The sequence below is a fragment of the Halichoerus grypus genome, chromosome 12 (assembly GCF_964656455.1).
Source record: "Halichoerus grypus chromosome 12, mHalGry1.hap1.1, whole genome shotgun sequence".
Taxonomy (NCBI): domain Eukaryota; kingdom Metazoa; phylum Chordata; class Mammalia; order Carnivora; family Phocidae; genus Halichoerus; species Halichoerus grypus.
The window spans coordinates 84076270-84090460 of record NC_135723.1 but is presented as its reverse complement, the minus strand read 5'-3'; the positions used below and the strand labels follow the sequence as shown (position 1 = coordinate 84090460).

Genomic DNA, 14191 nt, shown 5'->3' with positions numbered 1-14191 from the left:
TTCATGTGAGATTGATGATGAAATGGGAGATGGATGGCTATTTCCATTTTATAACCAAGGAAATCAAGGCACAGAAATGACACATGATTGGTACTAACTCATAGACACAAGGGAAGTTAAGCCAGGTCCTCACGCCTGCCACGCAGTGTCTCTGCCCTAAAAGAATGGATGCTAATTTGGAAAGAGGAAGGGAGGAATGAAGGAAAGGAGGGAGGGAGAAAGGAAGGAAGGAAGGAAAAGCTATTTGTCTCTTCTCTGCAGATGCGCAAAGCTATGCTTCCCCTCCACCATCAGCACCTTATCCCTACCCTTCCTCAAGTGCCACTTCTTACTCAATTCAGTGCGGAAGGTCTCCCGTGCTGTCCTCCACCGGCAGGAGTCTGTCTCTCGCTCCAGGCGGATATTTTCCACCAATAGGTACATGACACTCAGCAGCACCCTAGGGTTATAGAAGGGTTACAAGAGGTTCCCAAAGCAGCTCCCAGCCTGTAGTCGGAGACCTTGGGGATGATCTCTGTGGGAGCCCGACCCAGTGGAATTAGCAACTACCAGTAGTCTGGGTATGTCTGGGACTTGGGCAAAGGGTAACCCATTGTTAACGATCCCTTCTTCTATTCCCAGGGCCAGCTCAACTTACCTGAGCTCTGTGCTATCAGCAATGGAGATGGCTGGTTTCCGAAGAGCACTGCTACAGGCCTGGCTGTTGCTGCCATGGGGAGGAGGGAGAGAACAGGAACTCATAAGGCCTCTTTACACCCTGTGTCCCTACTTATATACATAAATGTGAGCACCTGCTATTCCCTGGCTATGTAGCTAAAAGAAATTGGTCTAAGGTAAAGGAGCCCACTGAAGTCCTTTGCCACCTCAGTAAACCTTTATCTGTGGTGAAGATGGGCAAGGGCAGGATCTCTGATAACCCCTCCACTTATAATCCACACTGTGCCTAGCACTGTGCTGAACATAAAATAGATGCTAAGCAACCCTTTTTTTTTTTTAAAGATTTTATTTATTTATTTGATGGAAAGAGAGAGAGACAGCGAGAGAGGGAACACAAGCAGTGGAAGCAGAAGAGGGAGAAGCAGGCTTCCTGCGGAGCAGGGAGCCCGATGCGGGGCTCAATTCCAGGACCCTGAGATCATGACTTGAGCCGAAGGCAGACGCCTAACAACTGAGCCACCCAGGCGCCCCTAAGCAACCCTTTCAATCTGCCCTCTTTAAACTCCTGGGTAATAGGCATGAGATAAAATGAGGGATCACTATAGTGGTAGCAGCAGATAAGGCCACCTCTAGAGCTATGACCTATGAGGGAAAGAACTGGGCACAGCAACAGAAGTTGGTCCTGTCCCTCTTGGGTCATGTTCTCAGGTAGAACAGTCTCCTTCACGGATTCCAGAGTTAGGCTGAGTTGAGAAGGTGTTTAGATATAAAGGGAACCCACCTAGGATAGGACCCTGAAGCCCAGGACTGAAGTTGTAAGTGGGGCAAAAGCTGTTGATGAGCCCAACCTCAGCGGAGAGGACAGACTATCAGAGAGCATGGCTGGATAGAGGGGAACTGTCAGTAAGCTTTGGGCTGAGGTGTGAATAGACCCTGCTCCCACAGAGGTCTCTATAGTGAGGGAATCAGCATAGGACATGAGGCACACTTCAAGGAAGGGGGTTGTCTAGGCCGGCTCTCCCCTAAGGTTTCTCACTCGATTTCCATGTGGAGTAGCTCCAAGAAGGCTGAGAAGGTCCCCATCTGATAGAGCAGGAAGCAGTTGTACCTGGACCAGTGTAGCACATCGACCTCCGAATCACATTCCCCAAAAGTGCCTAAAGAACCAGACAGTGTCATATGGATTGAGGGGTACCCAGTTCTTTCCACCCTGCCCCATGATCTTAAGTCTATCTTCCAACACCTTGCCCAACAATTAGGCTGACAAAGTACGGCAAGGGCCCTCTAGAACTTCCTTGAATGAGGCAGGAAAGAGGAGAAACAGTCTCCAGAGTCAGGTCCAATGTGCTTATCACTGGCCTGTCTTAAGTTTGAGTTCCCTGGGAAGCAGATCCAGAGAGGATTCAAATGCAAGCAGTTTATTTGGGAGATGATCCCAGGAACCATTAGCAGAGAAGTGGGGAAGTGAGATAGGGAAGAAAAGGCAGCTAAGGAGCTGAACTCAGGTTGGGGGAAGCTCTGGGAAACAGTATATGTTTTACACCCTCAGAATCATCCCACCCAAGAAGGGTGAGGTAATTGGGCTATTCATCCACTACCTCCTGTCATTCATTGATCAGTGCTACTGGACTAGGGGAGCACATTAATTCCCTAGCACTTCCTGGCTACCCTATATGGACTGCAGAGAAAGCCCTCAGGTAAAAAGTTAAAGGTACTAGCAGTTGGAAGTTGGCCAGAGCACCAGACCCGAGAGATATGGTTAGGCACGGCCTTGTTTGCTGTCGTCTTCCCTTTACCACTCTCATTCCTATCCATTTATTATTTTCTTTTATAGTTTGTTTGTTTGTTTGTTTGTTGTTGTTGTTGTTTTAGCTCCCAGCTAGTTGGTTCTGCCAATAGTCCTCTTATTATGATCTCAGGGCATATTTTTACTATTCCAGTTAGGTTATCTCATTTCTCTTTCCAACACCTGGCTAATAGGTCTCTTCTGGGAAGGTTTTCTCTATTAATCTCACTGAGTTCTGATCCCATTTACACACTGCATCCGCTCCTGCTGCTATCCTGGCTTGAACTCTCTAAATGCTAAGGAGAAATAACGCAGAAGGTCCATGTGTGAATCTGTGGCACCACACTACCTCCCCTCAGTGGAGGTCAGTGCCACAGCTGAAGAAAGAAGCCTCCATGCTCAGCTGGTGGTACATCAACTCTAGCCACACTGACTCTCTTACTAAATCTCCACATATGATTATAGCCCACATGAAGGAAAAAAGAACCTTATAAGAAATCTTGCCATGCCTGGCAAGATAAAGGCCAATTCCAAGGGATCCAAGATAGTACCCCCACCATCTCCTTAACTTCCTTATAAGCATCAGGTTACTCCTAGCACTTGACAAGATCTGTCCTTGAGAGGCAGGGACCTTGCTTTCTTAGCATTGCTTGCCTCATCCTAGTCCTGATAACAACATTTCTCTCCCTAGTTTTCACCCATCTCAAGCTGGCAAAGGTGGCCACTCGCCTTGGGCCAGGTACAGAACAGCCCGGGCCACCTTCAGTCGCCGTTCCCTACTGACCACCTCCAGTCGGTCCAGGAGTCCCATCACATAGGCCTTCTGGGCATCTTCCTCCAACTCCAGCCACTCCTTGCCCTGCACTGGGGAAAGAAGGCCATACAGATCCAGTGTCAGCTTTTGCCTCCCCTTCCTGGAAAGGCTCCTGATAACATACCCATCTCTGATCCCCGCCCCCAACAAATTCTTCTCTTCAAAAGCTTTCTTTATTTAGCTGAGAAAGAATAAGAGATTGGAAAAGTAAAGGACCCCCAAAGGTCTGGCTGAATCCACTCTGCAGCCTCATCTTCCTCCATATCCCCTTTATTCTCCACACAGAGCCTATTCTGTCCTATCTCTCTGCCTCTTCAAGGAGTTCCCTCTCTCCCTACATATCCAATTCCTATTCATCATTACAGATCCAATACTAAATTACCTCTTTCCCACTAATGCTCCAGCCAGAAGCTCTGTCCCCCAAGATACTACCCTGCCTCCAATCCCCCCAAGATACCTTTTACTTCTCTTATGATACTTACCACTTTCCTTTTGGCCTCAGTGAGTTTTGTGATGTACACACCTCCCCTCTGCCACTGGACTGTAATCTCTTTGAAGATTCTGCAAATTCACTTTCAGCCCTGCCCCCTGCATCTCACAAAACAGTTCTCACCACACATCTGTTGAGCTGCAAACTGAATTCACTGACCAAGTAAGGAGATGGAGGTCTGAGAGGATCAGTGTGGACACATGGAATTATTATTAGATGCAATTAGGAGTGAGGCAGAGTTGGAGGCAGGGATTGAATGTTAAAGTCAAGGACTACACTAGGCACAGAGTTCAATCAGGCAGCAGGGCACCAGCCCAGTTCCCATCCCTCTGTTCTCTGGGCCCTTTATATCAGTGAAAGGGACCGAGCTCAGGCTTTTCCTGCTTCCATTCCATGGCCTCTCCACTTGAGCTATAGGAAACTCTGTGTCCCATATGGAAGAAGGGATAGAGAAGTGGTTATGGAGAGGATGAAGAAGAATCATACTTTGTTTTGGGCTTTTTCTAGATCAGGCTGGGATATCATGGGGTGTGGGGGAGGAAAGAAGGTCTCTATGAATAAGAATCTGGGATCACCTTGAGTCTTGAAATCTTCTTCAAAGCACCTCCTGTTAGTGGTGAATTCCAGGTTTTCAGTGTAGCTATATAATTCTGTGTTAGGAAAGATAGGACAGAGTCACAAACATTCAACAGACCCTTACAGAAGGGGCCTGGGGTGGAGAGGGTGGCATGAAAGAGCTAATGCTTCCAACACATTCCTGTGTCCAATTCAATCCAGAGCCAGCTTCCTCCCTTTCGGAGCAGTTAAAAATAGCCACTTGTGTCCCTGGGTGATTAAACCATCAAACCTGTCCTCCTCCTGCCAGCTGGCTGCTACAGCAGAGAAGGCAGTCTTCAACGCTGGTGAGGGCCAGGAGAAGGGATGGAGCAGAAAGGGCTTACTGTCATCAATCCTGTTTCTTAGGGCTGCAACCCCTTCTGCTTGTCAACCCAGACTGAAACTATCCTGTCTCTAGGGAAGAGAGGGGCAACACAATGCCTGAAATTTAGAGGCAAGATCCTTGTGCTATTCAAGGAACCAGAGTAAAGGCTGGAGAGTATGTGTTAGATGGCCCTTTGGGGTTGGAGCCAGTTCATTCTCTCCCTGCTGAGTTTCCTCAAAGGGTATAGAAGTTTAGGTTCCTGCCCATGGCCACCCAGCTAGACACAGCATCAAACAACATAGAAGCAGCTATTGTTGCCAAAGGGCTGCTTATGCCCAAGAAAACCTAACTTTGTTAACAATAGCCTCTGAATACAAAATGCAGAGAGTTTATGAGAAATAAAAATGCCTTTGCTACACACACACACACGCCAGAACATTATACCAGGAAGTACCCTCATCTTACAGAGGATGAAGAATTGAAGTTGAGAAGTCAATAGGTGACAGAACAGATTTCCTCAAAACTCTGTAACAGACCCTTGCTGGAAATTTAACTAGGTCGTAGATAATTCACAAAGAGAAATTCACTTACGTTCCAGCCAGCTGTCTAATGGTTGAGAAACACCTTGTCTGGGAGCCAGGGCTTTTGAGTCCTGAGTTCCAGAATCCTGGATTGACCAGAAGCAAATCCCATCTCTGACTCTGATATTCTTCAGTGCTCAGTGGGTAGTGTGCATGCATGTTTTTTAAGAGCACAGCATGAACCCAGTCAGAAAAGGGAGCAAGGCTGTTAGGTACTAAAATATTTTTGTTTTTATTTTTAAATTTTAGGTCATGAATTTTCATAGACAGATACAGAATACATAAGATACCCGTATATCTTCTACCTAGATTAAACAAACGTTTACACTTGTTATATTTACTTCAGACATCTAAAGTTTCCTTTTCCTCCCCAGTCTTATTCCCCTCTCGAGATTTAACCATTTTAATGATATTGATGTGTATCCTTTACATGCCTGTTTTTCTACTTTTCCTGCATATGTATATACCTGTAAACAACATGACATTGTTGTGTTTGAAAGCTTCTATCCAAACAGGATATTATATATATTATTTTTCTTAGGAACAATCCTTAGTATGTCTTTCAATAGTTTTTTACATGACAGTGTACTGAACACATCCATTTACTTAACTGACACTGTTCTTAATCAAGTGTGCAACTAGACTTCCCAGAAATATCTTTTAGGTTTGTGTGTTTAAGCAGTATTTGGATGCATGTATAAATTATTTTGTCGCTGCTTCTTTCACTCTCAACACTACGTTTTTAACATTTATTGATACTGAAACATATTGATATAGATCAACTATTCTAACGGCTAAGTGGGTAGCCTACTATATTGATACGCTACAGTTTATCCATTCCCCTGAGTGGTTTTAAATTTTTCACAATGGCCACAAATAAACATGTTTATACATGTTTTCTTGCGCCCAAAGTGTACATCTAGAGTCACTGTGTCATTATGCATGCATCTTCAACTTTGCTAGATATGACCAAATTGCTTTCCAATTTTATATTCTGCTCCCTCATGCCAAGCAGTGTATAAAAGTACTCATTTCTCTGCACCCTCACCAACTTCAGGCTTTTAAGCTTTGCAATCCGATGGATGTGAAATAATACCTCATTATTTTAATTTGCTTTTCCTCATTTACTAATGTAGTTGAACATCTTTTCATATATTTATTGACCATATGGTTTTCTATTCTCTGAATTCCTATTCATATTCTTTGACTATTTGTCTATTGGGTTGTTCTTCTCTCTTCTCTCTTTCTACACACACATACACGCACACATATACACATATGAAATATATTTATATTATTTGGAATTCTAATCCTTTGTTGGTTATTAAACTCAGCTCTCTCTCTGTCACTCATCACAAATTTATTCCCTGTGCTTATTCACGAGAACTTCGTTAAAAGTCCTTGTCTCTTTTCTCTGAAAAAGCATGTCTCAAAGTGTCACTTCCATGTGACGGAATATTTAATTTTCATACCATCGCCACCCAAAGCTCATTTATTAATAACTGGCATTCATAGCACGTGTAGCATGGAGGCTCTTAGTGTGAGGAGATCACACTTAGCCTAAGCTAAAACCCAGACAGAGAGAGAGAGGGAGAGGGTGGCAGAAAGAAGGGGGCATGCATGCAGAGATATGAGTGGATATGGGAAAAGAAACAGGAGGAATAGGGAAAAGGTGGAAAGAAAACAAATTTGAGAGTGCACCAAAAGAGAATAAAGAAGGATGAGCAGAAAAGAGTGATAGAATAAAAGTGAAGAATACTGTAGCCAAAGGAGAATTCACAGAGAGAAATGTGAAAACAAACATATTTACTGCGGGAGGTTGGAGAGAAGAGGGAATGTGGAGAACAGACAAGCTGCCAGGGCAGATCACAGACCCCTGCCCTCTCCTCCTGGCTATCCTTCCACTCTCCACAGACCATCCCTACCTCATACCTGACAACTCTGCTGGGTGCCCATCTGCATCTCCATACTCAAATTCCAGAGTGGGGCAGTCCACAGAGCCCTGTAATGGAGAAGACTTTGCAGTAACTTGGGAAAAGGAATGAAAAAGGATATTATACTCTCATTTAATACTCATTATACTCTCTTCTTCTTCTCTTAGAGGCGTTAGATCAGGGAGGCAGCTAGGAGAGTCCCATCTGGGCCTTTAATCCAAGAGGTACCCTCCTCCAAGCCAAAATCCAAGGCTCAGTGCAGGGCAGGGCTGAAGGTTCCTATATAAAATCAGAAAATCTGGGTAAAGGGTAGGCTTGTGACCAGGTATGAAAGCTACGCAATCTGTGCTTGTATCTGACCTACATGAACATGGACCTGGAGAGCATGTGGCTGATTTCTAGAACAATGAGATGAACTAAAACAAAAGAGGTGAGCTGGATTCTAATTTCAGCTATGTCATTAACCCACTGTATGATTTTGGGCAAATCTCGTTTTTTGGATCATAGTTCATCTATTAAAAAAAAAAAAAAAAAAAAGTCCCTCAGCTCTAGTGTTCCACAACTTTAGGATTGTCAAATAAGGTAGTATTTCTACTCCAACTTTTTTTTTTTTTTAAAGATTTTATTTATTTGACAGAGCGACAGCGAGAGAGGGAACACAAGCAGGGGGAGTGGGAGAGAGAGAAGCAGGCTTTTCACTGAGCAGGGAGCCCCATGCGGGGCTCGATCCCAGGACCCTGGGATCATGACCTGAGCCGAAGGCAGACGCTTAACGACTGAGCCACCCAGGCGCCCCTACTCCAAGTTGTTTTAAAGCTAGATTTCCTATGATGTTGTATGTATAAATTTATAATATTATATAAAAATATTTTAATGTGATCCCACCCCCTAATCTCTTTAAGCATTTTGGAGTTATTTCCTACCAGCATACATTAGTATATATAAATTTAAAAATTTTTGAATCTCAGCTATCACATATTGAAATCTTGAGCAAGTCACTTAACCTGTCTGTGCCTCAGTGTGGTATAAAAAATGTATTTGGTCTTTGACCCCGTTCCAGGCACAGAGCTCCTAAAACCTCTGAAATTTCCTGATAGAAGTGTAATTCATAAGCCCCAGTCAACAATACTTGAGTTTATGCTAATGAGGTGACTCCTGGTGAGCCTTTAAGAGTTTCAGAGCTCGCCCCACACCCAGAGAGGGGAGGAAGCTGATGATTGAGTTCAAACAGTGGCCAACGGTTTAATCAACCATGCCTAGGTAATGAAACTCCATAAAAGCCCTAAAACAATGAGGTTTGGGTACACCAAAGTGCTAGAAGGGTGAAACCTAGAGGGCGTTCAATCTCTGCACCATCTCACCCCCATACCTTCTTCTTTGCCTTTCTTCATTTGGCTATTCTTGAGTTGTATCCTGTATAACAAAATTGTAATCATAAGCAGAACAGTTTTTTAAATTCTGTGAGTCACTGTAGCAAATTATGGAATCTGGGGATGGCGGGGTTAGGGGTAGGGGTGGTCATGGAACCTCTGAATTTACAGTTGGCCAGGTAGAAGTGCATGTAGCCTGGGGGCCCCAGGTGTGGCTGGCATCTGAAATGGGGACTGTCTTATGAGACTAAGCCCTTAACTTGTGGGGTCTGTGCTAACTACAGATAGTGTCAGAACTGAATTGGTACCAGGGAATTATTGGAAACGAAGTGCTCAGTTTTCTTATCTGTAAAATGAAGATAATTCATAGGGTCATTATAAGGACTCAATGAGTTAATAGAGAAAAAGCATTTAGCACACTACCCAGCACTTGGTAGTACTATGTAGATGGTTACAGTACTTTGTTGTTTGTTTGTTATTTTTTTTAGATTTTATTTACTTATTTGAGAGAGAGAGAGAGAGAGTACTGGAGCAGAGGGGAGGGGTAGAGGGAGAGGGAGAAGCAGACTCCTGGCTGAGCAGGGAGGCGGATGTGGGACTCATCTCAGGGTCCTGGGATCATGACCTGAGCTGAAGGCAGATGCTTAACCGACTTAGCCACCCAGGCGCCCGGTTATACTACTTTGAACTTTACCTACTGTACTTAAAATTTTAATATTATATTATAAAGGCATTATTCTCATATTATCATGACTATCATTTTAAACAGCTTAGTGTACAGCTAAGTGGACAGATAACTGGTTTTCTTAACCAGTTCTCTATTGTTGAACATTTAAGTTGTTTTTAAATTTTTTTTTTTTACTATATGTATGAAGCTGTGATACACTTATAATTTTTTTCATATTTAGGAACTTTCCTAAGGATAGATTCTTTTTTTTCAACTAAGGATAGATTCTTGAAAAGGAAATGAATTGCATCAAACCTTATGAATGAATACTTGTATGGTTCTTTGTATATGACAAGTTGTTTTCCAAAACCACTTTATCAATTTACACTGCCATCAATGCAAATCATATTTAAATCCACTATAGCAAAGCTTTCCAAATACTTCCAGGTTACAGAGACAAAAAAAAAAAAAAAAAAAGGTGGAGGGTGGGAATGACATTAGGTAGTTCTGATAAGTAGAGACTTAAAAACTTTTTTAAAATATGTATTTCAAAAAAGGATAGTTTAATACTCCCCAAATGAGGACACAATATTAGAATAAAAGAGTCATTAACAGCATGTTTTTCAAAGTTTTTGGATTGTAAATCAAAGAATAAATAAACTCTACATTACGTCCCAACACACACACACAAAACTGGACCAAAGTTTAACAAAATAGTATCACTATTACTATATGTGATGTAGATATTTTCTATTATTCTATTTCTTTAAAAAAATGTTGGTATCAACTCACAGATTACCCCCTATGTTTGAAAAACACTGTTTTAAATTGCATACATCCTTCAGCAGAGCCAAGAGCCAGCATCCCAGTGACAAGATGTCACATGTTCCCTGCTATGATGTGACCAGAAGGACAGTCACCTCTGCGGTCTTCTACCTGAAAGGCCAGAATCTCACCTTATGTCAGACCCTGAATGAAGGAGGCTCACTGAGAAATTCTCACAGCCCACAGCAGGCTCAAAATAACTGGGGCCTGAGAAGGACGCCTGAGGGACACAGCCTTGCATCAGTCAAAGGACCAATGTTGCTTCCATAGTTTAGACAAAGGCACTGTGGAAACCTGAGGAGCTGACATCAGGGGAAACTGAGCAAGGGGTACAAGAGCCCTCTGTACCATCTCTGCAACATCTCTGTAAACCTAAAATCACTCTAAAGTAAAAAGTCTAGTAAAAAAAATAATAAATTGCATAATCCTTTATTTATTTATTAAGTAAGCTCTACACCCAACATGGGACTTGAACTAATGATCCAGAGATCAAAAGTTTGCATGCTCTACCAACTGAGCCAGCCAGGTACCCCAAATTGCATACATCCTTTAAATATATTGTACTGAACTACATTTTATGAAAAATTCACTTTAATGCCCCAAATTTTCCTCAATTTGCCACAAACCAGTAAAACTTTGTGAAGGACTTTGGAAACCAATTAAACAAAGGGATCTGGCTAAAGAGGCCTGAGGTGAATTATTTGGTTAAGAATCTTCTTATTAAGGGGTGCTTGGGAGGCTCAGTCAGTTAAACCACCAACTCTTGGTTTCGGCTCAGGTAGTGATCTCAGGGTCCTGGGATCCAGCCCCATGTGGAGCCCTGCATCAGGCTCTGCGCTCAGTGGGATGTCTGCCTGTGGATTCTCTCTCTCCCTCTGCCACTCAGTTTGTGCTCGCCCATGCATGCTCTCTCTCTCTCAAATAAATAAATCTTTAAAAAAAAGAATCTTCTTATTAAGTAAACAATTATTCTCTAGCTTCCTATTTTCCTTGGGATGTTCATACACTAAGCCACTCGGAGAGGGTAGGTCAACTAGCATCCCTTACAAACACAATGATGGATGAGGACGCTCTCTTGAATCGCGCCAACAGTAATTCTCTTCCAGTAATCCTTTAGAAGCACAAGAGGTCAGGGGGAAAGACAAAAACAAAACCATCTCCTCTGAGGACTGTATTCCACAGGAAAGCAAACGGAGGGAAGGAAGGAAAGGCAGATAGTCATCTAAGTCTGGCACCTGAGTGTTGTGGTGATAGGGAATGTACTGACAGGTAAAAAGCAGCTTTCCTGCTGCAGTGGAAGGTGGAGGAAAGCTAATCTTTCCAGCCAGCCTTTTGGCAGGCAATGAGCCCAGATGGAGAGGATCACTGCAGTTGTCCATTTCCAAGCATAAAAAGTGCAGCTGCAGACAACCAGGAGGTAAAACTGTGGGGCAGGTGGAAAGCTCTGAGCCTCTGGATACTGAATTCACTGGCAAAAGGAAAGTACTATCAGAGTCCTTTTCTTGAAGGAAGACTTGATAGGCAGGGAAAAGGCCTCCTACATCCTTTTTTTTTTTTTTTTAAGGTTTTATTTATTCATTAGAGAGAGAGAAAGACAGAGAGAGCACAAGCAAGGGGAGAGGCAGAGGGAGAGGGAGAAGAGAGGGAGGAGAAGCTGCAAACTGAGCTGGGAGCCTGACATGGGGCTCGATCCCAGGACGTGGAGATCACAACTGGAGCCGAAGGCAGCTGCTCAACCATCTGAGCCACCCAGGCACCCCTCCTACTTCAGTTTTAATTCCCCCCAAATTGCTTTCATTCTGAAACCAATTATTTTATTTACTTGCATATTGTCTGTCTCTCTACCCTGACTAGAATGTTTGCTCCACAGAGCAAAGACCTTGTCTTGTTCACCACTGTATTCCTAACACCTAAACAGTGCTGGGCATGTAGGAAGGACTCAATAATTTTTGAATCAATGAATGACCCACCATCTCCCCCCCAAAAATACATTTAAGCAAGAACAATGTCTCTATGGGGGAATGAGGCACAGGGTGCCCTAAAACGCCAGATTCAGGGGTGCCTGGGTTGAGTATCCATCTCTTGGGTTCCTCTCCAGTGGTGATCTCATGTGTTATGGGATAGAGCCCTGCATGGGGCTCCATGCTCAGCAGGGAGTCTGCTTGGGGATTCTCTCTCTCTAAAATAAATAAATGAATCTTAAATAAATAAAATAAAATAAAATAAAAGGCCAGATTCATATTGAGGCAGGGAAGGAGATGATGTGGACAGAACCCTAATCTAGCTAGCAAGACAGTAAAGCTGATCTCTGCCTCTGAAAGGTGGTATGACTCTGGGCCAGTCTTTTCATCTCCTCCACTTCTCTTTTTTAGAAAATGTGATGGATTCCTCCTTGTCTGTATCAAAATGGAAAACATATATGAAATCCCTTTGGAAACTGTGATATACTTCAAATGGTAAACCATTGCTGGGACAAGTTAGACCTGGCTTCTAGTACCAGCTCTGGCCCTGTGAGCTACTATATGTGCCGACCAATTACATGCCCTGTGCCTGAACTGAATTAAACATTTGACATTCAGTTATCTCACTTGGCTTTATCACAACCTTCTGAGGTAGGTAGTATTAACCTCATTTTACAGATGAAGAAATGAGCTCAGAGAGGTTTGGCAATTTGCCAAAAGTCACACAGTAAATGGTAGGGCTAGGATTCAAAACCGGATCTGACTGACTTCAAAGCTTGGTGCTCCTGGCCACTGTGCCAGATGTATGCTCCTGGGCAAGTTACTTCTGTCTCTTACTTCTGTAAAACAAGGGGCTAAAACAGATGATCTCTACAGATCCTTCCACATCTGACAGTTTGTGGTCTATTCTGTGTGTGTGTGTGTGTGTGTGTGTGTGGTCTATTCTCCTGATCCCCACTCACATCCAATTCTACTCTTGGCTAGTTGATGGAAACTGGCTGGATGAGGGGGTAGGGGACTAATAATTCACTCCTTTCATCCTCCTAGTTAGCATTTCTTTTCAGAAGAAGTGACCCAAACATTCATATTCCTATCTGTGGGTTTGTATCCTGGACAGTTCCATCCACTCCCTCCTGTACAGCCCCTGCCTGAATCCTGTCTCATTAACTCTTACTGGTAGGGGTCCTGAGGTCCGTGGAAGGCACTCCCTAAAGAGCCTGCCAACAACACTCGGGGGGAAGGGGAAGCGCAGAAGTCACTGGGCACATCTGGATCCGATCGCTAGCCCGGGGCTGGGGGGGCGGCTGCCCACACGCCCGCCCCTCTCCACTGCGGCGGAGCTCGGGGGCCCCCCCCATCCCTCAGGCCAGTCACTTAACCTCCCCGCGGCGCCCGTTTCCCCCGTAAATCTAAAACACGAATCCCCACTTCAAGGGGCTGCTGAGATTAAGTGAGATACATATTTGAAAAGTATCAGGTATACTCGATATCGCGCTACATCTTCGCGCCCCCAGAGGAGAGGCCAGAAGGCGATGAAGCCCGCGACCCGCGGCAGGAGACTGGCAGAGAGGGATCAGGGGCTGCAGAGCCCAGAGTCCAGGCTGCTGCGGACCCCGCAGGTGCCCGCTCCAAGGGGCGACCCCGAGCGCACCGGGGGCTCCGGAAGGGGAGGGGGACCGGGCCGAATCACCTTAGCCACCGCTTCCAGCCCGCTGGCGTCTCCCGGCCCCAACTGAAGCTCTCCGGTTTCCTCACCTCCGACTCCCGCCGCTGGCTTCTGAACGCTTCCCGGCCCTTGGGCGCCGCCTGCTTCCCTTTGCCGCCGCCGTTGCCGTTGCTATTGGTGGACGAGCTCCCGGCCCCGGGCGCCGCGGGGTCCTCCATGCGGCCCTAGTCAGCGGCTCCCCTCCGCGGCTCCGCGCTCTCTGCCCGGGGCGACCCGACCACCGCGCGCCGGGAGCCAGGCCCCGCCCCCTCAACAGCTATTGGCTGTGGTCGCGCCCCGCAGCCCCGCCCCGCAGCGCAATTGGTTGTTCGACGGCTCCAAGCGGGACTTGGAGGAGGCGGGGGGCGGGGCTCATTCACGGGATTTCCCCCCTCCCTTTTTTTTTTTTGTTTTTGTTTTTGTTTTTGTTAAGTCCTGTGGCATGGCTGGTAGTCTTAGGCTCCGGGGTAGGCTCCGGG

General features: G+C 45.0%; 1 protein-coding gene and 1 long non-coding RNA gene across 3 annotated transcripts in view; one reads left to right on the top strand and one right to left on the bottom strand.

Moving 5' to 3' along the window:
• The window catches only part of LOC118533861 (uncharacterized), a 112827-nt gene extending 102359 nt beyond the window's left edge, over positions 1-10468 (top strand). Inside the window, exons 3-4 of the long non-coding RNA XR_013442871.1 lie at positions 622-783; positions 10067-10468. This is a non-coding gene — a long non-coding RNA (uncharacterized LOC118533861). The remainder of the gene's footprint in view (positions 1-621; positions 784-10066) is intronic.
• STRIP2 (striatin interacting protein 2) overlaps positions 1-13969 on the bottom strand; it is a 51134-nt gene extending 37165 nt beyond the window's left edge. The window contains exons 1-7 of one of the 2 annotated variants that reach the window (XM_078059551.1): positions 13763-13968; positions 7183-7252; positions 4323-4397; positions 3173-3307; positions 1694-1814; positions 638-706; positions 333-439 (exon numbers count right to left, since the gene is read on the bottom strand). In XM_078059551.1, coding sequence (XP_077915677.1) covers positions 333-439; positions 638-706; positions 1694-1814; positions 3173-3307; positions 4323-4397; positions 7183-7252; positions 13763-13891 — 706 coding nt within the window. In that variant the 5' untranslated portion in view covers positions 13892-13968. Of the gene's footprint in view, positions 1-332; positions 440-637; positions 707-1693; positions 1815-3172; positions 3308-4322; positions 4398-7182; positions 7253-13762 lie in introns of both variants that reach the window. The other variant, XM_078059552.1, reaches the window with a different exon arrangement.
• Between the last annotated feature and the right edge of the window lie 222 nt (positions 13970-14191).